The following is a 25,777-nucleotide window of genomic DNA, read 5'->3' as shown; positions in this document are numbered from 1 at the left end:
GACTGTCCAGTCTAACGTGCAGCACGCGCCCCACCAACTGCCTCTGCCCCCATGTCAGACACTATTCTGGATCTGAGGACACAGCCAGGAACAAGACAGAAGAGGCTCCTGATGTCAGGGAGCTCCCATGCCAGCATGGAGCAGTGGATGTGGACACAGCAGTGTCAGGCAGTGGTAAGTGTCCTGAAGAAGGCAGACATGAGGCAGAGGCGGGGCTGCTGGATGGCCAACAAGGGTTCTCTTAGGAGCTGGCGTCTGAGCTGAGACCCGAAGGACAAGAAGAGCCCATCTTCCAAAGACTAGGGCCCCTGAGAAGGGTGTGTTTGAGGAACCTGAAGTGCGGGGGAAGAAGGGAAGCGTCGTGTGAGAACGGAAAAGAGGGCAGAAGCCAGATCATGTTGGGCCCGTGGGCCTGGGGCTAGGATTCATGGTGCTGTATGGTGCCATCAAAGGCTCTTGAGTAGCATAACATGGTCTGACCTGGGGAGGGATGTGCGGACAGCTTGGGGGTGTGATAGTCGGCTCAGGCCCTGGGCTGGCCCCAGAGTGCCCTGCCTCTACCAGCAGCTCAGCCTGGGTCTATGAGGGCAACAGAGTAAAGCTTCCCGACAGGCAGCACTGGCCAAGCCAGCAGTGAGATGGAAGCTGCAGCCTAGGAGAGCAGCTAGCAGGGAGAGGCGAGCAGGGTGCTGGAGCAGAGTGGGCGTGGAGTCGGGGGCACGTGGGGGAGGGAGGGGCTGAGTGGTCACCAGGCTCTGCTGGACTCCTGCCGGCCACCCCTCCCTTGGTGAGCCTCAGCGCCTGCAGGCAAACAGTCACCAGACCTGTCATGTGGGAGACGTGGCATTGGTGAACACCAGGGTTGGACATGCCTGTTCTCTGCTGAACCCTATGGTCATGACCTGGGAGTTGTCAGCTCAGGAAAGGGCAGACCTAGAATCAGAACCAGACTTTAGCGCTGGGAGGGATCCTAGAGACTGCAGGAGTCCAGGAGGAAAAGATAAGGGGTTAGGGAATCAAAAGACCTGGACTGAAACCCCTCTCCCCCACTTGCAGTGGTGTGGTCCCTGTGTGCAAAGGTGTGGCGGTTACATGAGAATGCTGTGGCAAGCACCTAGCAGTAAGGGCTTCTAAATGTCTGACATGATGACAGCCTGTCCCAACCCCCTCAGCTCACAGAGGAAGCAGAGGCCAGGGCGGAAGTGACTTGCTCAAGGGCCACAGAGCTGCATTGAGCTCAGCTCCCCGACCTCTAGTCCAGGCTCTCCTGTGATGCTATAAGTGGTCCTTCTTCCCACATCGTTCCCTCTGCAGAGGTGAGGCGGCCTCCTGCCTGTCCCACTTTCTTTTCAGCCTGCCTCTGAGCACCTACCATGCAGCAGACACAGCTGCGTGGTTGGTGGTTCCCACCCTGGAAGCGCTGACACTTGTGTGTGGGAGACAGACACGTAAACAGCTAAAACACAAGGCAGGCTGAAGTGCCGCAGGGACACAGCACGTTGCAGGTGGGCCCTGGGGGCAGATGGGGCTCCATCTGGCACTACCACTTACAATGGAATGGCAGTGAGGCCCAAACCGAAGTTAGAACAGATCAAGAGGGCCTTGGATTAAATGCAGAGGAGCGTGGGCTCTTTCCTGAAGATGGGGGAACTGCAGAGGTTCTGGAAGAGCCATGGACCATGACTGGCCTGTGTTTAAGATGCGGGCTTTCCTGGCTGATGGAGAAGGGACTAGATGAAGCTTTTTCCCCAGTGTTCTTGGCTCTGGGAATCTTCCGCCTCCTCCTTCCATGGATAATTATCCTTCCTAAGAAACTGATCAGATGGGAAACTGCAGGAAATTGTTTGGGACAGGGATTGTGTAGGAGTTGGGGGGAGAGTGGAGAGGATGTAGCCGGAGAGGGGGATCTGTGCCAAGCAGCAGGTGGTGGCTCCCTTCAGAGGGGAGGGAGGGAAGCCTGGGCAGGGCTGGGAATTTAGAGCAGGAAGATACAGGTGCTTCTGGGGGAGCTGAGTCCCTCAAAACTCCTGGTCTTGTCCTCGGTTGAGGATAGGGATTAGGGTGACTGGCAGGGTCTGACTTTTCTGGGTCTACAAGAGCTGGGGAAAGTGTGAGGCAGTGTGGCCCAGTGGGTGGGGCCAAGCCCAGTCCCAGCTTTGCTTGGAAATTCCTGTATTGTGGGCCAGGGTTAGTTAGGAGTGGTGAGTGTGCACTGGGCATCCTCCCTTGGCACAGAGCAGTCCTCCTCCTGTCCCCTGCTCCCAGCAGACCCAGAGCTTGAGTCGTGGACCTGGCTGCTGTCCCCTTGCTAGTTAAGCAGCAGGTCTCCATGTGACTGAACCACAGGGACGGGTGCTTAGCACTGAGGAGAAGGGGCTCCCCACTTATGAAGCCAGGAGCAAGACTGCCTCTAGAGGGGCCCAGAAGGCTCTGCAGGTGGAGATTCAAGGCATCCTTCTGGGCAGTCAGGGGCCAATAGAGACTGCAGAGTCCAACAGACCTGTCTGAATCCCAGCTCCACTACCTGCCTGCTATATGCGTATAGGCTGATTATCTGACCTGTGTCATTTTTCTGCAGATAATTCTGGGGTAACCACAATTCTGACTTGGATCATCATCAGTTGATCTTACCTGTTCTTGAACTTCATCTGAATGGAATCATAGGTACTCTTGTGTGTCTGGCTGCTTTTGCTCAGCCTCTCTGTGAGATTCCTCTTCACTGTCACATGTAGCAGAGGTTTGTTCATTTTATTGCTGTTCGGTGTTACCGCGTATGAATACAGCACAGTTGGCTCACTCTCCTGTTGATGGGCTTTTGGATTGGTTCCCTTTTTTTGACAATTGTGAATAAAGCTGCTCTGAGCATTCTTGTACTCCATAGGGTTTTGTGAGAATTAAATGAAATAATCTGTGACAGTAAAGTGTTTAATACTGAATTTTGACTCAGAGCAGGTGCTCAGAACATTTTCCCTCCAGATTTTTTTTTTTTTTCAGAAAAAAGGAAGAAATAAAAAAAATTCAAACACTGCTTAAGTATATAAAGAAGAAAAATGCAAGTCATACCCCTTTTACTCCCTTGCTTCTCCGGCTGAGCACTCTGAATAGTTCATCCTGGACTTTACATTTTTCATAAAAAATGTTAAGCCGGGCGCAGTGGCTCACCCCTGTAATCCCAGCACTTTGGGAGACCAACGTGGGAGCATCATTTGAACCTAGGAATTTCAGACCAGCCTGGGCAACCTAGGGAGACCCTGTCTCTACAAAAATAAAAAATTAGCAGGTCATGGTGGCACAGGCCTGTGGTCCCAGCTACTTGGGAGGCTGAAGCGGGAGGATTGCTTGAGCTCAAGAAGTCGAGGCTGCAGTGAGCTATGATTGTGCCACTGCACTCCAGTCTGACAGAGCGAGACTCTGCCTAAAAAAAAAAATTGGCATAAAAGCAACCATGCTGGTCTGGCATGGTGCCTCATACCTGTAATCCCAGCACTTTGGGAGCCCGAGGCAGGCAGATCACCTGAGGTCAGGAGTTGGAGACCAGCCTGGCCAACATGGTGAAACCCCATGTCTACTAAAAATACAAAAATTAGCTGGACATGGTGACACGTGCCTGAAGTCGCAGCTACTCGGGAGGCTAAGGTGGGAGAATCATTTGAACCCGGGAGGCAGAGGTTGCAGTGAGCTGAGATTGCACCACTACACTCCAGCCTGGGTGACAGAGCGATTTGCTCTCAAAACAAAACAAAATCATGCTGTCTGTACTCTTGCAGCTTAACTTTTTAAATTAAATCGGATCTTTTGAAAGAGTTTCCTTATCTGCATCAAGGGAATAGCTTCAAGATTGAGAGTCTGGGATGGACCCTGAAACCAGTCACTTGCGGCCTTTCACCCTGGCTGGGCAGATTTCCTTCTAGGTGGAACCCAGGATCTGGCTTCCGGAACCTGGGGTGCAAATCTTGGCTCTGTTGCTCCCTTTCTGGGTGTGTTCTCAGGCTTAAATGCCCTGAACTTTGGTTTTCTCATCTTTAACGTAGGAGGACCCTCAGAGAGATACCATGAGGTTTAAATGATATAATGTACATGAAAGAACAAAGCAAAATGAAAAGTGATGTGTTCTGGTTATTATGTAAAATCGTGGGCTGTCAGAGCTAGAGGAAATCTCTGAGAAGTTAACCCAGCCCCATCATCTTATCTGTGAGGAAACTGTAGCCCAGGGAAGGTCACAGAGCCAGCAAGTAATAGAGTCAAAACTGAACCAAGGGTTTCTGACTCCCAGAAGTCTGCACTGTGCCTCTTCCTGGGCAGTAGGAACTCCCCTGGAGGGTTCTGACTGTCTCCGGGCCAGAGCTTAGCTCTGACCAACTCACTTCTTAACTGTAGGGCTTCCTGCTGCAGTGGAAAGGCACTTTAGAAAATGTCTAGGGCTCAGACCGGGCATGGTAGCTCACGCCTGTAATCCCAGCGCTTTGGGAGGCTGAGGTGGGTAGATCATGAGGTCAGGAGTTCAAGACCAGCCTGGCCAAGATGGTGAAACCCTGTCTCTACTAAAAATACAAAAATTAGCCAGGTGTGGTGGCAGGCACCTGTAATCCCAGCTTCTCAGGAGGCTGAGACAGGAGAATTGCTTGAACCGGGGCAGCAGAGGTTGCAGTGAGCCGAGATGGCGCCCCTGCACTCCAGCCTAGGCAACAAACTGAGACTCCGTCTCAAAAAAAAAAAGAAAAAAAAATGTCCAGGGCTCCAGTTCTTCTTCTCTCCCCATCCCTAGCTGAGGGACTTCCAGGCAGTGAAGTGTGCCCAACATCCTTTGGTCTAAGAAGGCAGGAGAGTGGGTGTTTGGATGGGGCGGGAAATGCTGACCCAATAGGGCACAGCACCCTTCCTGTCCTAACTACCTCCAAACCTGGGCCTTAGTTCCCTGCTCCCACCAGGCTCACTCCCATCCCCAAGAAGTCAAGCTAGGACCCCACCCCCTGACCTCTTAGATGAAGTCCTGGCTTTGAGTAGTCTCTTACACTTCTTCTAGCTCAGTGTTTGGGTCTCCTCACCTTCAAGAAGATAAAGAGGGAGCCCCCATACTTACGAGATTACAACCTAGGTTGACATCAAGAATCAGGAAATGGACCAGGTGTGATGGCTCATGCCTGTAATCCCAGCACTTTGGGAAGCCAAGCACGGGTGGGTCACTTGAGGCCAGGAAATCTCTGAGAAGTTAACCCAGCCCCATCATCTTATCTGTGAGGAAACTGTAGCCCAGAGAAGGTCACAGAGCCAGCAAGTAATAGATGCAAAGGATGAAGCCCAGAGAGGGGATGGAACTTGGCCAACATGATGAAATCACACCTCTACTAAAAAATACAAAAATTAGCCGGGTGTGATGGTCCATGCCTGTAATCCCAGCTGCTGGGGAGGCTGGGGCATGAGAATCGCTTGAACCCGGGAGATGGAGGTTGCAGTGAGCTGAGATCACACCACTGCACTCCAGCCTGGGCAACAGAGTGAGACTCCGTCTCAAAAAAAGAAAATCAGGAAATGAAACCCTGACGGGCATGGGCTAGACCTTTGCCTCACCCACCCTGCTCCCTCCCAGGAAGCATCTGGCATGATAAGATTTCCATGGTACTGGGCCAGTTGGGCCCCACTGTCCCGGGTATTTAGCTACCACGTCACAGTGCAGTACCAGGTACCAGGCAGTTGAAATGGCTCCTGGTGCTCCAGCTTCCGCCCTTCCCTGGAGCCACAGCTCATTAAGAAAGCACCGTGGCAGTGATAATCAGGGAACCAGGCGGGGCTGTCTGGGAGTGCCCTGTTGGCCCAGGGTGGGGGTTGGGGAGGGACTGCTAGCCCTGGTATCTGCTTTCAGGGTGAGGTCATGGAGTGACACTCATTCCAGTGGCAGTGAACAGTGATGAGAAAAAGTCCTGCTCTAATAGTAGGAGGTACCCCCACTTCATGTTGCAGTACGCTTTGTCTGGTCCTGTGCTAGACTCTCTGCCTTCATCATCTTGTGATCTGCCCACCTTGACCTCCCAAAGTACTGGGATTACAGGCATGAGCCACCGTGCCTGGCCTTTTTTTTTTTTTTTTTTTTTTTTAAGAGATGGGGTTTCACCAAGTTGGCCAGGCTGACCACAAGGCCAGGTCAAGCCTCCCAAAGTGCTGAGAGTACAGGCATGAGCCACCACACCCAGCCACTATTATTATTATTAACCTCCCCATTTCAACTGGAAGCTGTGTGACTGGGTTGATTAGAACTATGGTCTGGGGGCGGGGTGGCAAAAAAGAAAAAAGAACCATGGCTCCTGCCTGAATTCTTGAGCCTCCTTGTCCTGCCTAGTGGTGGCTGCTTCTGCAGTTCTGGCTGCCCCAGCTATTTCCCCTGCCCTACTGGAGGGAGGCATGTGCACCTCGTGCCAATGCCATGTGCGGTTTCACATGATAGGCCCTGCCCAGTCCCAGCAGCTAGCACAGGCCAGGCGGAAGTGGGCACTGACAAAGCCTTCCTTATCTCCTTCCTGGGCATGGGGCACTTACTTCTATGGGGTGGGCTGGTTGACAGACAAGTAGGCAAGCAGGCAACCTCTCAGCCTGCCTGGAGCCCTTGGCCCTTTGTGCTCAGCTTGTCACCAGTGGGCTCTTACTCTAGAACCTGTGCCCTGAGGACCAGAGTGCCAACAGGAAGCAGTTACCAGGCCCGGCTTGAGGGCAGAGCTTGGCTTTTGGGATCAAATACCAGTTTGGTTGTTTCCTGGCTGTGTGTCATTTGAGCTAGTTTATTAAGCTCTGAGCCTCAATGTCTCTACTGGAAAATGGAAACAGTAGTGTCTACCTCATGGCATTGCTGAGGCTAAATGAGAAGGCCCAGGGCTCGGTAGTAATTCTCCCTTCCCACAGTGGCGTGTGCTGGAGGGCTGCACTGTGTCTCCTGAGGCATTGCACATGGGTTTTGAGCAGAGGCCTGCAGGCTAGACCCAATCTGGGGAGCTACTGACAGTGGAGCTCCATTCCCCATTACTAATGTGCCAGATAGCTCCTGCTTCTTTCCTTGCAAGGCACACACAGAACCAGGGCACGCTGCTACTGCTAGGGGTCTTAGAGAGACCAGAAGTTTAGTGAGTGACCTGACCAAGGTCACACAGCAAAGGAGTGACAGACCTGGCAATAAACCAGGGCTCCTGTGCCCCATACCCACCATTTGGTCCAGAAAACTGGGGCTCAGAGCTGCAGGCAGCATGGTTGGGGCTGTGGCTCTGGAGTCAGGCCATTTCTCTCTGCCCCGGTTTCCTCAGCTGTAGAATGAGGAGGGTGATCCCTGTGTCAGAGGGCTGCTAGGAGAATCATGTGGTTGAAGTATACAGAGCATCAAAGTGAGGCACTCAATAGAAGGTAGTTTTAAAAAAAAAAAAGTGGGGGCCGGGCGCGGTGGCTCAAGTCTGTAATCCCAGCACTTTGGGAGGCCGAGACGGGCAGATCACAAGGTCAGGAGATCGAGACCATCCTGGCTAACGCGGTGAAACCCCGTCTCTACTAAAAAACATACAAAAAACTAGCCGGGTGAGGTGGCGGGCGCCTGTAGTCCCAGCTACTTGGGAGGCTGAGGCAGGAGAATGGCGTAAACCTGGGAGGTGGAGCTTGCAGTGAGCTGGGATCCGGCCACTGCACTCCAGCCTGGGCGACAGAGCGAGACTCCGTCTCAAAAAAAAAAAAAAAAAGTGGGAGTGGAATGGGGGGTTGGCACCATATTCCAAGCAAGGACCAGTTTTGGAGTGGACCATCCTGGGTGTGTGTCCCAGCTCTGCTACCACTTTGCTGTGTAACCTCAACCAAGTTGCATCCCTTCTCTGGGCTTCATCCTTTGCATCTGTGAAATAGAGGGGTTGCATTGGATGGTCTCAGAGGGCCCTCCCTCCTCTAATCTCTGACTTCTTGCTGCCCCTCTTCTCCCCCAGGAGAGGCCTGACCTGCAATTGCTGTTCCTAGAGCCCTGGGCCCTCCTGGCACCAGGACCAAGCCCTGCAGCTGGCCATGTCCTCGTCTTTTCTCTGCAGTGTCCTCTAAAGGACAGCCTCATCTGAGCATGCTCGGTTCTCCTATCCACTCTACATCTCGTGGCTCCTAGAGGCCTGAGGTGACAAACTATCCCCAGTGTGGTGGGAGAGGAGGCAGGGAGAGGCCCTCCAAGCATGCCCTGTCTCTCCCACCACACACAGAGCCCAGCCAGCTGGATTGTTATCAGAAGCGTATGGGAGACCCTTAGGGCATCCCCTGGAGATAGAGGATCCAGTATCAGGAGGGCTCACCCACCTTGCTGGTATTGTGCAGGAGGCAGTGCCTGCTGCCCCTGGAGCCTTAATGCTGTGCAGTTGGACAGCTTCCCCCTCAGGCGCCTGCTTAGGAGAAGCTCTCGCCTCCCTAGTGCTGCCAGCTTGCCTCTGGGACCCTGACACTGCTGGTTTCAGGGAACCTAGATCTGCACGGGAGTGTCTGGCATGCATGCATTTATTTATTTATTTAGTCAGTCAGTTAGTTAGTTTCCCTCTTTTTGCCCAGGCTGGAGGGCAATGGCGCGATCTCGGCTCGCTGCAACCTCCGCCTCCTGGGTTCAAGTGATTCTCCTGCCTCAGCCTCCCAAGTAGCTGGGATTACAGGATGCACCACCACACCTGGCTGATTTTGTATTTTTAGTAGAGTCGGGGTTTCACCATGTTGGCCAGGCTGGTCTCAAACCCCTGACCTCAGGTGATCCGCCCGCCTCGGTGTCTCAAAGTACTGGGATTATAGGCATGAGCCACCGTGCCCGGCCTTTTTTTTTTCTTTTTTCTTTTCCCCAGACAGGGTCTTACCCTGTTGCCCAGGCTAGAGTGCAATGGCATGATCTCGGCTCACTGAAACCTCAACCTCTCAGGCTCAGGTGATCCTCCCACCTCCGCCTCCCTAGTAGCTGGGACTACAGGTATGCACCAACCATGCCCAGCTACTTTTTAAATTTTTTGTAGAGATGGATTTCACCATGTTGCCCAGGCTGGTCTCAAACTCCTGGGCTCAAGTGATCCTCTCACCTCAGCCTCCCCAACTGCTGGGATTACAGGTGTGAGCTACCTCACCCGGTATGGACATATATTTTTGTTTTTGCTTTTTTCTGAGTGTTTTTATCTCTGTTCTCTCCTCTTACAGCAACCCTGTGCCATAGACATTGTTTATCCCAATGTTAGAAAGGAAGAAACTGAGGTTCAGGGCAGTACTGTGATTTGCCATAGGTCACAGAGAAGTTAAGATTTAGAATTGGGACAGCAACTGCCTCCCTCATTGATGGACCAGAGTTCTTTACGCTGCCCGCTGCTGCCTCGTGCAAGCTTGCTATGGCATGAATGCTGTTCTGTATCCAGATGCCACGGTTGCTGACGTGGACAGAGATGGTGAGTATCACAGAGCCCAACTTTGTCCAGCTGCAGAGTTCATCAGTCAGATGTCAGAGGTAGAGAGGCTCTCAACAAGCCCCCAAGGATGGAGAAACTGAGACCAAAGAAAAGCAAGGGTTTGTTCAAAGCCCTCAGAATGTTAGTGGCTGAGTCTAGACTGAAGCCCAGTTCCCCTGATCCCCAGCCTGGGCTTGACTCAGGCCTTTCTTTTCTCAGAATTGTAGTTTTCTGGTCTTTTGAGGCATTTGGAGGTAGGATGGGGGAGGGCTTACCCATCCTGCTGGTGTTGTGCAGGAGGCGGTACCAGCTGTCCCTGGAGCTGAGACTAAATGGCTGTGCAGTTGGACAACTTTGCCCTACGCCAGATGCTGAGCCTGGGTGGCCAGCGCTGCTCCCTTGACCACCTCCCTGAGGGGTCAGAATTTCATGTTGTTCCCCGGGCCAGAGCCCTCCAGTGGCTTTCCCTGGCTCAGCAGGGTGATTGGGAATTCTCTCCCCACAGGATATTTGTGGCCTTTCATAACTGGCCTTGGCTGAGCGCTGGATTGAGAGTCAGTAGTTCTGGGTTTGGGACCAGTCTCCATTGCTACCCATGTGATCCTGGGCCTATGTTTGGACTTCTCTCAGTGTCTGTTCTATCATCTGTTGCCCACTGCCGTGGCTTGTTGTGAGGGTGAGAGAAAAGGCTGCTTTACAGCATCTAAGTAATGATTTCCACTCCAGTCCACTGCCATTTGCTCCAATAGAAATCCTCTACCTGGGCTGGGTTCAGTGGCTCACGCCTGTAATCTCAGCACTTTAGGAGGCCAAGGCAGGCAGATCTCTTGAGCTCAGGAGTTTGAGACCTTAGCAACATGGTGAAACCCCCACATCTACAAAAAATACAAAAACTAGCCGGGCGTGGTGGTGCGTGCCTGTAGCCCCAGCTACTTGGGGGGCTGAAGCGAGAGGATCGCTTAAGTCCAGGAAGTCAAGGCTGTAGTGAGCCGTGTTCGTACCGCTGGACTCCAGCCTGGGCAACACAGCCAGACTCCGTTTTCCCCACCCCCTCCCCCACAAAAAAAGAAATCTTCTACCTACACCACATTCGTTTCCCTGTCCTACCTTTCCAGATGCTGCTGATATGCCTGCCAGGCCTTCTTGGTGCCTAACTCTCACCCTTCCTTCAAGGAAAAGGCCAATTCAGCTGGAGTTTAGTGTCCATGTGCTTAGTGCCAAACACTGGAGACTAAGTTAAACCCAAAAATATATACACGAAAAGGAAGAAAAAAAAGTTAAACCAGACATGACTTCTGCCCTCAAACAGTTCTGCTGGCTCAACAAATCTTTATCCTCACCATGTGTTAGGCTCCATGCCGAGGCCTGGAGAGTCAAAGATGAATAGGACAGGGTCCCTACGCTTGCTTGCAGGTAGAAACTTGCTTGTGGTCTGAAGGGGGAGACAGACCAACCAGCTGTGCCGTGTCATCAGACTCTTAATAGAGGGCTGTGTGGTCCCAGGCTCTGCAGGCCCACAGAACTGAGCGTGACTGCGTTCTGCTCCCTGGGGTATTTAGGAAAAGCTGCTGAGCAGCACCTTGGAGGAGGAGTGGCTCTCCAAGGGACAAGCTGATGGTGACCCACCCTGACAACATCTTGTGGTTCGCCCAGTGCTTTTGTGTTTGTGGTCTCATGTAATCCTCACAACAACCTTGTGAGGTCACTGAGGTAAGAGAAAGTCATCCATCCAGCAAACATTGGTTGTGAGCCTGCCGTGTGCCAGGTACAGTCTAAGGTGCCAGGAATACAACAGTGATTGGGACAGAGGCTGCCCTCACGAGGCTTATGTTCTGGGTGGGGAATAGTCAGAAAGCACATCTAGACGTCAGGAAGTGGCAAGAGTAAGCAGATTGAGAGGGTTGGGAGGACCTCTCTGGGGAGGTGGCATCTGAGCAGGGACTTGAAGGAAGGGAGGGAATCTGTCATTCACCTACATGGGGAAGAGTGTCTTAGGCACAGGGAACAGCAAATGCAAAGGCCCTGAGGTGGAAGCATGTTTGTACTCAAGGAAAAGCAGGGAGGCCGGTGGAGCTAGAGGGGAGTGAGTGGAGATTCAGGTGTGGTGGAAAGACGCAGAGGGGGGTGTAGTCCCTACCTTTCAGTAGTATGTCTTACTTCTTAAAAAGCTTCACTCTTGGCCGGACACAGTGGCTCACGCCTGTAATCCCAGCACTTTGGGAGGCTGAGGTGGGCAGATCACGAGGTCAAGAGATCGAGACCATCCTGGCCAACATGGTGAAACCTCGCCTCTACTAAAAATACAAAAATCAGCTGGGCGTGGTGGCACACATCTGTAGTCCTGTCTACTCAGGAGGCCGAGGCAGGAGAATTGCTTGAACCCAAGAGGCGGAGGTTGCAGCGAGCCGAGATTGCGCCCCTGCACTCCAGCCTGGATACAGAGTGAGACTCCATCTCAAAAAAGAAAAAAAAAGTTTCACTCTTGGCTGGTGTAGGAAGAGCCTGGGGGGCAAGAATGGATATGTGGGCTGGGTGCAGTGGCTCATGCCTGTAATCCCAGCACTTTGGGAGGCCACGGTGGACAGATCACCGTGGAGTTCGAGACCAGCCTGACCAACATGGTGAAACCGTGTCTCTACTGAAATATAAAAATTGGCCAGGTGTGGTAGCATGTGCCTGTAATCCCAGCTACTCAGGTGGCTGAAGCACAAGAATCTCTTGAACCCGGGAGGCGAAGGTTGAAGTGAGCCGAGATTGCGCCACTGCACTCCAGCCTAGACAACAGAGCAAGACTCTTTCTCAAAAAAAAAAAAGGCCGGGCGCGGTGGCTCAAGCCTGTAATCCCAGCACTTTGGGAGGCCGAGGCGGGCGGATCACGAGGTCAGGAGATCGAGACCATCCTGGCTAACATGGTGAAACCCCGTCTCTACTAAAAATACAAAAAACTAGCCGGGCGTGGTGGCGGGCGCCTGTAGTCCCAGCTACTCGGAGGCTGAGGCAGGAGAATGGCCTGAACCTGGGAGGCGGAGCTTGCAGTGAGCCGAGATGGCGCCACTGCACTCCAGCCTGGGTGACACAGCGCGAGACTCCGTCTCAAAAAAAAAAAAAAAAAAAAAAAAAAAAAAAAGAAAGAAAGAAAGAAAGAAAAGTGGTTGCAGGAGACTGATTGGATGCTGCTGCAGTGGTCCAGGCAAGTGATCGTGCTGGCTTGGATGCGTGTTAGCAATGGAGATGGTGAGAAGTGTCAGGGTCTGTTCATGTCTAGAAGGCAGAACCAGCAGGGTTTGGTGATGGATTGGATGTCAGCAGTGAGAGGAAGAAAGGAATCAGGAAAACTCCAGAGTCTGGGGCCTGAGGAGCATGTTTGGGGATGAGAAAATAAGAATTTCCTGTCAGGAGCACGCAGCTCCTGTGCGTTTGCCATTCTGCAGTCCACCCCACGCACACTGTAACACACCAGCCTAAGGATGCTCATGCCCCACCCCTCTGCAAAGGCCCCCCATCTTTTCTGCCCTATTCCAGACTCTGTCCCCTGAGAGTCATTTTCTCTCACTGATCCTTTTCTGGCCCTTCTGAGAGGTCACTAAAATGCCCAAGTGGAGGATGTCTAACACACCTTCTTCATCACTGCCCTCAGATGCTGTGAAGCACACAATAGATCCCATAAAGCTGATTAAGCTACAAGGGATAGAAGGGGCCCCAGTCGCCTCCTAGAAGCTGCTGGTCTCTCTTCCCCACCCAGCCAGTGCCACCTGTGTTTTGTTCTTCCTTTGCAGTCCCCCGCATTCCTTGTAGTGCTGAAAATAGGACACTGTGACTTGCTTTCTGCAGGGCAATTGTCCTGGAAATTGTAGAATTTCTTCTCGTGTTGCTTTCCTACTGCTACCTCTCTATATTCCACCTCTCTGTAGCCAAGTAGGATGAGATTTTGAGCAAGTTGAAGTTATATATATAATGAATTTAACACATTGTTAAGCTTCTGAGCTAACTGACTTGCAACTGGAAGCAATACTAAGAACAACAGATATTTGGTATACTCAATTTTTTAAATCTCAGATTTGCATTTTGCAAGCTCTACTGTACCCCCAGCAAAGAGGAAAGAAAAATCTAGCTTTCCCATGGCTCTAAAGTTTCTAGAAATGGAAGCTCTCTTACTGAGCCTTTGTTTCTTTCCCCACCTCTGCCCCACCCCAGATGTGGGGCAAACTGGTGCCTGGAGCAACAGGCAAGGACAGGCCAGGGATAGAGATGGAGTGGGGAAGGGAGCCCCTGAGCTGGGGAGCCACACACCCGGGACACTGGGAAAGGAAAGGAGGGAGATGGTGGCTTGAAATACAAAATTAGCCGGGCGTGGTACGCACCTGTAATCCCAGCTACTCAGGAGGCTGAGGCAGGAAAATCGCTTGAACCTGGGAGGCGGAGGTTGCAGTGAGCCGAGATTGTGCCACTGCACTCCATCCAGCCTGGGTGACAGTGCGGGATTCTGTCTCAAAAAACAAACAAACAAACAAAAAACACTTTTTTTTTAAAGCCCAATAAAGGGCTGGTCGTGGTGGCTCACGCCTGTAATCCCAGCACTTTGGGAGGCCAAGGTAGGCGGATTAGCTGAGGTCAGGAGTCCGAGATCAGCCTGGCCAACCTGGTGAAACCCCATCTTTACTAAAAACACAAAAATTAGCCAGGCATGGTGGCGGGCACCTGTAATCCCAGCTACTTGGGAGGCTGAGGCAGAAGTATCACTTGAACCCGGGAGGTGGAGGTTGCAGTGAGCCAGGATTGTGCCATTGCACTCCAGCACTCCAGCCTGGGTGACAGAGCAAGACTCTGTCTCAAAAAAAAAAACAAAAAAAAAAACAATAAAAATAAAATTTGGGTAATACTTATACCGACTGCATTAGGGTTGTTGAGAGAATTAAATGAGATGCCTTGGTGCTTAGTGCAGTCTCTGCCCCATAGAAGCAGTTTAAGCACAGCAGGTGTGATTTACCATTCCCACGTAATTTTAAACAACCTATAGATGCAGAAAAGTCTGCAAGAATATATACCAAACTTAATGGAAATTTGGTTGTGGGGGAGACTGCTATAGCTGGTAAAGGGGAAGGGGGAAAATCACTGAGAGATGATTTTCCTTATACTTAAACACTTATATGACTGTTAGAAAAAAAAGACCATGAGTTTTATTTAAAATCACCAAAGCAATATAATATATTTCCATTTTGAGAAAATCAGAAGAAACCAGTGCATATCATATGGTCACCTACCAGATACCCAATCCAGCCGTGAGAGTCTTTGGAGCTTGAGGTCCTACCCCTGAGCTGCCCCCCACCCCCTGAGCTGCCCCCCCACCCCCTGAGCTGCCCCCCACCCCCTGAGCTAACCCCCAATGCTTCCCCAGATAACCCTCTCCCCAGGTAATCACCCCGCTGCCTGGCACCTCTCCCTTGCCAGGTACTGTTGGGCCTGTTGGAGCTCTGCCTCTTGTCAACACACAGGCTGTTTACTGCCAGTCCCAGTCCCTGTCCCTCCCCTCTCCCCTGTGAGTCATCCTCTGCTTCACTGCATGGGGACTCTTGATCCAGCGCCTTTTCTGCAGGGGGAGGGGCGATCTGCTGGAGTGAAATTTATTCAACAAATGTTTATGCAGAGTTTGGATGATTGGGAAGGTTGGGCTGGATACCAAGAGGTGCTGCCCCAGCTTGGGGTGGTATAGGGGTTACGGAAATGGGTCCTTGAGACCCAGGGAGAAGGCTGGTGGTGGTAGAACCAGGCCGCAGGCTAGGATGGGGCATTCAGGGCCAGGCTGAAGGTCAGGGGACCCTCTGAGGCCTGCTGTGTCAGCTCAGGCTCCTTGAGTCAGTTCCTTCCTTGGTCTGCCCTGGTCAGGCCTGTGTGCCGGCGTCTCCTGCACTGTTCACTCTCATTTCCAGGCTGGCTGCAGGCTTCAGGATCCTCAGAAGGCTTTTGAGATTACCTCTCTTTTCATTTGTTCACACTCTTCCCCCTTTAGTCAGCCACCCTTGAGACCAAACTTTAGTCCTATACCCTTCAGGAAGTGTTTATCATTCCCTTAACCTGCTTTTTCTGAGCATCACTTTTTGGGGGCCCAGAGCTGTGTGCTGGGATGCCAGGCTGGCTGAGGCACTGAACACAGAGCTCCTCAGTTTGGAGGAGCATCTGACTCAGCCTGGGGAGGGCGGGGGTGTGGCTCCAGGAAGGCTTCCCAGAGGAGGTGACACCTGCACTGGGGTTTTTTGTTTTTTTCTTTTTGTTTTTTTGAGACGGAGTCTCACTCTGTTGCCCGGGCTGGAGTGCAGTGGCGCGGTCTTGGCTCTCTGCAACCTGCGCCTGCAGGGTCAAGCATTTCTCATGCCTCACCCTCCTGAGTAGTGGGACTACAGGCGCACACCCAGCTAATTTTTTCTGTTTTTAGTAGAGATGGATTTTCACCATGTTGGCCAGGGTAATCTCGAACTCGGGACCTCAGGTGATCAGCCCACCTCTGCCTCCCAAAGTGCTGGGATTACAGGTGTGAACCACCGTGCCTGGCCCTCCACTGAGATTTGAAAGGTGGGTAGAAGTTCCAGGTGAGGAAGATTTTCCCGCTGTTTGCTTAGAGGTAGGATTTGGGGACTTCTGGCTGCTGGAGTCAAGGAGTTGATGTAGATGGGACAGGTGAGAGGAGAAAGGAAGGAGAGAGAGAGAGGCTATACATCGTGAGGGATTTGTAACTCAGTGCCAAGGTCCCCGAGCCTGTAATCTGCTATCACAACATGCCTGCCTCTGGAACAGCCTCTCTTGCCAGGTCTCTAAGGCAGTTGGTGCTGGCTAAATCGCTGCTTATTACTCCAGGGGCCTCCCAGGCCCCCCAGCCTGCCTTACCTCTCTTTTCTCAGTCGTCTCAGTGCACAAGTTGCTCCTGTGTCTAGTCCCTGTTCTCACTTGTTTACAGACAAGAAAATGGAGGCTATTCCATTGTGTAGTGATTTACCCAAAGCTTATGGTTATTAAAGGGCAGAGCAGGGTCTGGACCCGGGGTTTTGGCCTCCTGGCGCGCTCTTCTCTTTTCCATGACTCAGGTAGCCCAGTGTATGCTGGTTGTGTTTTCTGACAGCTTTTTACCTGCTTTCTCATCCAGACCTGATGTTCCCAGAGGGTGAGACCCTGTCTCTTCAACATAGTAAGACCCCGTGAAATGTGGATTGAAACAAACAAGAAATAAAAGTGCTGTTTGGAAGAATGATGGGGAAAGGCACAGAGAGAGACTGATTGCCCTGGGTATGGGGAAGCATGCCTGCCCAGGTACTTGGAACAGATTTATTTATGGCTGTTTTTGTGGGGGAGGCATATTTATTGCAGACTTGAATTCTCTTCCTGGTGATCCTGACAAGCTGTTTTCTTTGAAGCAGCATGGCCCAAAGAACTAGCAGTTCAGAGAACTGGATTCTAATGATGACCCTGCCACTTCCCAGCTAGGTAGCCTTGGACAAGTCACCTCTCTGAACCTGGATTTCTTCATCTGTCAAATTGGGGGTCAGAATGTGAGATGAAATGAGAGGGGGTGTGTATAAGCCCCCTGCACAGAGCCTTCCATCAGATTCTCCAGGTGTCCAGTGTTTGTCTCCTGGGTGCTGGAGAGTTTATCTTTTTTTTTTTTTTGAAACGGAATTTTGCTCTGTTGCCCAGGCTGGAGTGCAATGGTGTGATCTCGGCTCACTGCAACCTCTGCCTAACAGGTTCAAGTGATTCTCTTGCCTCAGCCTCCTGAGTAGCTGGGATTAGAGGTGCCTGCCAGCACACCTGACTAATTTTTTTATATTTTCAGTAGAGACAAGGTTTCGCCACGTTGGTCACTGTGGTCTAGAACTCCTGACCTCAGGAGATCCACCTGCCTTGGCCTCCCAAAGTGCTGGGATTACAGACGTGAGCTGCCACGCCCAGCTGGTTGCTACATTTTTAAAAAAGTATTATTTGGCCAGGCGCGGTGGCTCACGTCTGTAATCCCAGCACTTTGGGAGGCCAAGGTGGGCGGATCACGAGGTCGAGATCGAGACCATCCTGGCCAACATGGTGAAACCCCATCTCTACTAAAAATACAAAAATTAGTTGGGCATGGTGGTGCACGCCTGTAGTTTAGCTACTCAGGAGGCTGAGGCAGGAGAATTGCTTAAACCCAGGAGGTGAGCTGAGATCACACCACTGCACTCCAGACTGGCAACAGAGCAAGAGTCCACCTCAGAAAAATAAATAAATAAAAAATGAAAAGTATTATTCATTGAGTTTCTGCTGTGGGATGGGAGTTTTGTTGTTGTTGTTGTTGTTGTTGTTTTTTCTGAAACGGAGTCTCACTCTTGTTGCCCAGGCTGGAGTACAGTGGCACGATTTCGGCTCACTGCAGCCTCCGCCTTCCAGGTTCAAGCGATTCTCCTGCCTTAGCCTCTCCAGTGGCTGGGATTACAGGTACCCACCACCACGCCTGGCTAATTTTGTATTTTTAATAGAAGAGGGGTTTCACCATGTTGGCCAGGCTAGTCTCAAACTCCTGACCTCAGGTGATCCACCCACCTCGGCCTCCCAAAGTGCTGGGATTACAGGTGTGAGCCTCCGAGCCTGGCTGGGAGTTCTAATTAAATTATCTCAAAGTTGCTTTTAATCATCATCATCCTAGTTACAGAGAGGAAATGAGACTCAAAGACACATGTACCAGGTATTGTGCTGAGTCTTTTATGTACGTCATATCATTTAATCTTCACAAGAGCCCTCTTGTTTGGATATTGACAAAAGCTTTGTGAAGTCAGCCTGCCTTCCTATTTATTGTCTTCTTTACTTGTTTTTCTTTCATTCATTACCCACATATCCATTTACTATGTGCAAGGTACTATACTAGACTTTTTAAAGGATACAAACGCTTCTCTTCTGGCAAACTTCTATTGATCCTTCAAAGCCCAATTCAAATGGTCCCCGCTCTGGGAACACCACTTAGTCTTGAAACTCCAGACCCATCCCCACCTCCTTCTTTCCCATACTTCACATCTAACAAGTGAAGTTTACTTCATTTTTCTTTCCTTTTTACATTAGAGATAAGGGCTCACTCTGTCTCCCAGGCTGAAGAGTAGTGGCACTGTCATAGCTCACTGTAGCTCCAAACTCATGGACTTAAGCAATCCTCCTGCCTCATACACCACCACATCCAGCTAATTATTATTATTATTATTTTTTTTTGTAGAGATGGGGTCTCACTATATTGCCCAGACTGGTCTCAAATTCCTAGCCTCAAGCAGTCTTCTCCCCTCGGTCTCCCAAAGTGCTGAGGTCAGTTTTGTTTCAGTTCACAAATAGTTGATGCCTACTCTGTGCTGGAAGCTGGAGACCCACGTGAATCTAGACAGTTACTACCCTCAAGGAGCTTATAGCCCAGTGATGGACACAGACACACCAACAGGTCACAGTAATGCAGAGTGAATTGTATTATACTTGGGTTTTAAAGAAAGTTACAATAGTAATAGGAGGCACCACACTGGCTAACATTGAGTACCATTATTGCTTGGTGCTCTTTATCCTTATCTCCTCTTGTACTCCAGAAAGCCTCTGAAATAGGCTTTTACACAGATGGAGAAACTTTGAGGGGAGGGATGTAACTTGTCTAAAGCCCCCCAGCAAGTTGTGGCTGGGCTCTGATTAGAACTCAGTTTTCTGACAGTGGGAACATAGGGCGGGGTGGCCAGTGCCATGTGTCTTTGTCTCCTCTGCAGGTCTGGCTGTGAACCTGCTGAGGCAGTGGCTGAGTCTGTCCTAATGTGGCTTTTCTTTCTCCCTGGTCCTCATAGCTGACATTGATGGTAGGAAGAATTAGCCTTGAGAATCAGACTCAAAAAGAGTCAGAGCCCTCCTGGACCCATGGGTCCTCCAGCCCCAGTGGACACCAGGGCTGAGTGCAGGTCAGCCAGGCAGGGGCTGAACAGTCTGAATAGTTATCACTTCTTGCTCTACAAGTTTGGTAGAAAAGACTGACCCATCCTGGCTGAGTTAACTCAAGAGAGCTTCCTGGAGGGGGCAGCCTTAGAAGATAGGAAGGATTTCATGAAGTCTTTACTAGGCCACTAGACTAGAAGGGGAGCAGTGGGATACTTCCTGGAGAGGAGCTCATGGAAAGAAATACCTACCTCTGACCCTTTGGGAACTGCTTTGGGCCTCTTTAGTCCTAGGCTCACACACCCCTCAGAAACAAAGTGAGAATAAAGCCAGGGATAAAACGGTGAGTGGCCAGAACACAGACTCTGGAGCCAGACTACCTGGATTTGAATCCCAGTTACCAGCTATGTGACTTTGATCAAGTTGCTTAACCTTTCTGTGCTTCAGTTTCCTCATCTGTAAAATAGGGGGATGGTAATTGTGACTTCCCAGAACTGTGGTGAAGAGCAAATGGGTTAAGAAGCATCAGAGTGTGCTGCTGTAAACTGTAGAGTGCTGGGCTTTCATTGGGAAGTATTAGCTTTCATTGCTGCAGTTGAGACTGGTTGCTGGGGCAGTTGAAGAGGGAGTTAAAGAAATGGAATCGTTGTGCAACTAGGAATCCCTTGGGACCTGGCCGAGTTGCAGCCCCAGAGCAGTCCTCAGGCCTGGAAGTAGGGCGACAGAGCCCTCAGTGTGTCCCTGGGTCCCTGGTGACCTGGCACTATGGGCCAAAGAGACCCCTCTTCCCAGCACTCTCCTCTGACTTCCCAGGCCAGAGGAGGGTTGTGGGAAGGGGGATCAGGCATGTCTGGTCACCCTGGCAACCCAGGGTGATGTGGGGCAGCCTTGCCTGCTCCACTGAGCCAGTCTCAGCAGATGGGGACCGTCCGAGGAGATATAAATAAAACATTCTTGTGGTGCAGAGCAGCCGCAGGGGGCTGGGAACCCCCATCAGTTGGAGGTTTGGTGAGGTGTCTGCTCAGCAAGAGTGTGTGTGTGTGTGTGTGTGTGTGTGTGTGTGTGTATGTGTGTGTGTTCGTTCCAGCTACCACCTACACTAGATAGAATGAAAAACACTTCTCCCATCCCCCAGCCTCTTGTAAAAGGAGAGCCAACTCTGAACTGTGTCAGAGGGTTTGGCCTGTGGCTGCGCTTGGAGATGCCAAATTCCACACTTTCGTGCCTCCTTGTTCTGGGAGGACTGGACGTCCTCGAAGGAGGCTGTGTGGCTTGTGCACACCACAGGGCTTGGAGTGTCACGGACTACTGGGGTAGAACTGGACACGTGATCAATGACAGGTCACTGGCTGTCTCTGTCTCCATTTCCCTGACTGTATAATGGAGAATTTAGATGCTCTCCAAGATCCATTCCAGCTCTCACGTCTCTGGTTCTTACTCTGTCTCTTCCCACCCCTGATTTCACCCTGGTGACATCACTGCTGCTGCATGTTTGGGCCCTGAAAGTTTTGCCTCATCTCTTGGCATCCTGGGATCTTGCCTCCATGCAGGGCTTTTGTCAGGGTTCCAGGGGCCCCAGCCATCCTTCTGTGCCCCTTTCACCACACCAGGAGTCAGCAAGCGCCTTACACTTTGTGGGGACTCTGCAGGGATGCAGAGTGAGCGCAGTTGGTGGAGTCAGGACGTTGGGAGAGGGACAAGCCAGCACAGGTCCAGGGGCTGCTTCCCACTTGCCTGAGCCATTGCTCCTGAAGGAGCCTCCTTCTGATGACAGAATCCCTTCCTCCCCCAGCCCTGGAAGTGCTTTCCAGTAATGTGCCTCCTACCCGTGGGCAGGGAGCCAAGAGTGGATCTCAGACCTTTCTCATCAGCCTGGCCCAGCCCGGCCCGGCCCTCCCCTCAGGTCCAGAGAGCCCATCAGGGCCTAGAGCCCCTTCAGCTCACTGAGCGCCAGAGCCAAAACAGGAAAGCCGGGGAAACCAGCTCCGGGAACATGGCTCCAGCCCCAAGTACTCTGGAGCTGGCTGAAGGAGAAAGAGGTCGCTGTGCTGTAGTCAGGAGGCGCAGGACCCAGTCGTGGTTGGCCTGGCTCAGTGCATCCAGCCTCCTCTCAGAGCTTGCTTTTCTTGTGTCCAATAGGAATGCCAGCTGTCTGTTCACCTGGTCATAGAAGCTCCAAGGGCTGGAATAGCGTGGCCCTCCCCATTAGCTGCTCACGGAGGTTCAGAGTCTGAGTCACCTCAATGTCTTCAGTGTCCAATATGGCCTGGCTCAGAGAAAATACCGAGCTTTGAGTAAAGAATTAATTAGCGTCCTCTGCTACAGGTTTGAGACACCTAAGCTAGAATAGAGGTCCTCCCTTAGACACTGGCGAAGCGGCATAACCTTGCCGAGCTCAGCTTTGTCTTCTGCAAAATGGAGGCAATACCTATCCCAAGGACTGTGGTGAGAACTGAATGAGATGGTGTGTGCCAGGCTCCCAGCACAGTTCTGGCTCATGGGACACCCTCAGAGCTGAGGAGCCTTCTTTATGTTGCTACTCTTGGCTTGTTTCACATGCCTGCCCCCTCCCCAGGCAGGAGCTGTGGCCAACTCTTCTCTGGGTCTCCCAGGCACTGTCTGGCGATTTATGGGGCCAGGAAAGCTCTGTGGATTGGGCTGATGGCACAGAGTGGGGGTAGGAGGCATTTTTAGGGCCTGACCTCTTAGGTGGAGGTGGAAGCCATCATCTGCCTGCGCTGGACTCTCTTTAGACTCTGCCTTCCCCTAAGGCAGCTCTTGGTGCTCACGCCAGGTCAGGGGCAGGGAGGCTGTGGAGGGGGCCAGCATGCAGCTGGCTGGAGCTAGACTTCTGGCCTTGGGAAGGTGCTTTCTGGCCCCTGCCTTGAAGGAGCTCTGCTCCCCTAAATCTTCATCCTGCTTATCTCCCCTGTGCTGTACCTGTCTCCCCTCCAGGACACTGCAGGTCTTTGGGGTGTGGTGCCATTGTCTTACCTCAGCTGCTTCTGCCTGGGTTGTCTGACTGATCTCAGTGGGTGCCAGGAAGAAAGATAGGAACCTGGGAGATGACTGCAGATTGAAGGCTATGAGAGAGGGAGGCACCAGAAGATTCCTGCCCTAACCTGGGCAGACAAGTGGTGGTCAGGGAATACTTCCTGGAGGAGGAGGCAGGCAGAGGATATGATGTCAGCCACATACAGTGGGGGTAGGGGTAGAGGAATGATTTCTAGAGAGGAACTAGACTAGGCGAAGGTTGGCAGGCAAAAGAGGATGTGGCTCATATGGGGCAATTGCAAGGAATTTGGCAAGGCTGAAACCTAAGAGTTGACAGTGGGGAGAATGGGACATGAGGCAAGACCAGATGACAGAGGCTGTGCTGAAAACATGGGCTTTATCCTCTACAGCAAGAGAGACTTGGGCCCAACATGACTAGCCCTTCCCAGTGGACCAGCCAGCTACACACTGGATGTTGACTGGTGGACAGTACAAAGACTGGGGTACTTTTCAGCAAAAGAGGTGATTTTGGAATTATTTTCGCTTTTATTGATGTGGAAAGTAGATGAACAAAAAGTGACTTTTGGTCATGTCTATTTTGAAATCAGGAGAATGCACATGGTGCCTTCGAGGTCCTCTTGGCCTAGGATGGCGATGTCTTTTTTTCCCAATGTGTTTTGAGTGTCCCAGGGTGCTTGGCATTGTGCCAGGATTCTGGGCCTGGATAGTGTTCAGTGTGTGAACTTTTTTTTTTCTTTTCTTTTTTTTTTTTTGAGATGGAATCTTGCTCTGTTGCCCAGGCTGGAGTGCAATGGTGCAATCTTAACTCACTGTAACTTCCACCTCCCAGGTTCAAGCAATTCTCCTGTCTCAGCCTCCCAAGTAGCTGGGACTACAGGTGCCCGCCACCATGCCTGGCCAATTTTTATATTTTTAGTAGAGACAGTGTTTCACCATATTGGTCAGACTCGTCTTGAACTCTTGACCTCAGGTGATCCACCCACCTTGGCCTCCCAAAGTGCTGGAATTACAGGCGTGAGCCACTGTGCCCAGCCAGCAGTGTGAACTTTGACTTGTCACTGTACTAGCACTGCCCAGATTCCTACCTGAGAGTAGGAAGGGCTTTGGGCATGGAGAGGGAAGTTCCTCCTCTGTCCCAAGGATCTCAAGAGTAAGTAATGAGAGCAGAGGCCTGGCCAGGCATGCAGGTTCTCGGAAATCTTGGGTGATGTCCCAGCCCTGTGTATTTTCAAGTCAGCCAGTATTTGTTGAGCACCTCTAGTGTCTTAGCCCTGGGTGTATAATGATAAGCAGTTACGGGATCTGCCTGCACAGAGCTTGCAAGATAGGGAAGGAGAGGAGAAAGAGCCTTGCTTTTGTTTGTTTGTTTGTTTGTTTGTTTATTTATTTATTTTTTTGAGGCTGGGCTCAAGTGATCCTCCTGCCTCAGCCCTCCTGACTAGTTGGGACTACAGGCGCACACCATGCCCAGCTTTTTTTTTTTTTTTTTAAGTGGAGATGAGGTCTCCTATGTTGTACAAGCTGGTGTCAAATTATTGACCTCAAGTGATCCTCCCACCCCAGCCTCCTAAAGTGCTGGAATTACAGACATGAGCCACTGTGCCAGGCCAGAGAGAACTTTCCTCTTGAGCAAAGGGTCATGACTATGACTATGACTATGACTCTTGACTCTGCCACCCCTAGGAGCATGGTACCCAACATACAACTAGATGCTCAGGTTTTTCCACCTACTTTCCCACCCCAAAACAAAACAAACAATAGAAACCATTCACAGGAGCTCAGGGTTCTCTGGTCATACCTGGTATTGAGAGAGGCCCCTCTCATGGGGATTTTTGCAACTTCTCAGCTCTGGGTTTGGAGCCTCAAGGTGGAATACAGCAGAGCGGCCTGCTGCTGGCCAGGACGCGGCCTGGGGAGATGGCTGGTGGGTCTCAGGCAGAAGGGTGTGTGAGGAGGCCTTGATGGAAGGGAAGGATAGGCGAGCTTGAATTACAGAACTGTGCAGTTTGATGGGAACTGGGGCATTAGACCTGGGTTCTATCTGGTTCTGCTCCCCATTTCCTGTGTGACTTTGGGCAAGTCCCTTCCCTTTTCTGAGCCTTAGTTGCCCCATCTTTAAAGTGGGTGGCATTGAGCTAAAAGTGGGATAGCAAATAGATTTTATCTCACCTGCCAAACCTGGTTGCCATTGGCGTCCTTGAGCCATGTCTCAGGCAGCTGCCTGGACTCAGCTGGAAAGCCTACTCTTTTGCAGGTTTGCAGACCCCAGGCCTTATTATCCCCAAGTTCCTTCCCACGCTGGTATTCTTAGATTCTTCTGTGCTTTCTTCTGTCTCCTATGCCACTCCCCACCAGCTGGTTGTCTGCCTTCTGCTTAAACAGCTCCGTGATAGGGAACTGCCATCTTCCCTCAGAATTGTTAGATTGTTATTCCTCAGGTTGAGCTCAGATCTGCCTCCCTGAACTTGTGCCTGGAATAATGCCTTGGGTTCAGGCGTAGGTGATGCCCGTGGGTACTTGGCACGTCAGTAATCAATTTATAATTTCTGCCTTCTGGAGGCATATAGAACTGCTACTTGATAACATTTTATGACAGCGACAGAGATAGCATGTATGTATCCTTTGAAAAAAGTGCTTTAAAAACACTGTCACTTGGTTTATGATGGCAAACCTGTGAAGCTAGCATTGTCCCTTCCAGGCGAGGAAGCAGCGGCTCAGAGAGTTAACAGAGCAGCCCTCTGAGACCCAGCCTGTGCACCTCTGGCCAGCTGCGCTCCTCATCCCCGGCCCGTCCCCAGCCTTCTGTTCTCCCGGCTCCTCCGAAAGCCCATGGCCTCCCGTTCTCTCGCCCTCCGCAGGTTTCCATGTGATCCCCACTATCTCAAGCATCGTCCCGGAGAGCTGCCTGCTGATCGTGGTGGGGCTGCTGGTGGGGGGCCTGATCAAGGGTGTAGGCGAGACACCCCCCTTCCTGCAGTCCGACGTCTTCTTCCTCTTCCTGCTGCCGCCCATCATCCTGGACGCCGGTTACTTCCTGCCGCTGCGGCAGTTCACAGAAAACCTGGGCACCATCCTGATCTTTGCCGTGGTGGGCACACTGTGGAACGCCTTCTTCCTGGGCGGCCTCATGTACGCCGTGTGCCTGGTGGGCGGTGAGCAGATCAACAACATCGGCCTCCTGGACAACCTGCTCTTCGGCAGCATCATCTCGGCCGTGGACCCCGTGGCGGTTCTGGCTGTCTTTGAGGAAATTCACATCAATGAGCTGCTGCACATCCTTGTCTTTGGGGAGTCCTTGCTCAATGACGCCGTCACTGTGGTGAGGAGGCCAGGGGCCATGCCCATGTCCAAACGGTACAAACCCGAATCCAGGCCGAGCAGTGAATCCCTCATCCGCTCGTTAATAACAGTAATAAAAACAGCTGGGGCCGGGCACGGTG

General features: G+C 51.6%; 1 protein-coding gene across 1 annotated transcript in view; it reads left to right on the top strand.

Annotated features, from left to right (window-relative positions):
* The window catches only part of SLC9A1 (solute carrier family 9 member A1), a 57,718-nt gene that overhangs the window by 16,845 nt on the left and 15,096 nt on the right, over positions 1-25,777 (top strand). The window contains exon 2 of the mRNA XM_025403962.1: positions 25,196-25,656. Within this exon, the coding sequence (XP_025259747.1) occupies positions 25,196-25,656 (461 nt within the window). The remainder of the gene's footprint in view (positions 1-25,195; positions 25,657-25,777) is intronic.

The sequence above is a fragment of the Theropithecus gelada genome, chromosome 1, assembly GCF_003255815.1.
Source record: "Theropithecus gelada isolate Dixy chromosome 1, Tgel_1.0, whole genome shotgun sequence".
Classification (NCBI taxonomy): domain Eukaryota; kingdom Metazoa; phylum Chordata; class Mammalia; order Primates; family Cercopithecidae; genus Theropithecus; species Theropithecus gelada.
Note: the sequence above shows the minus strand (reverse complement) of the source record. Positions and strands in the feature narration are given on the sequence as shown.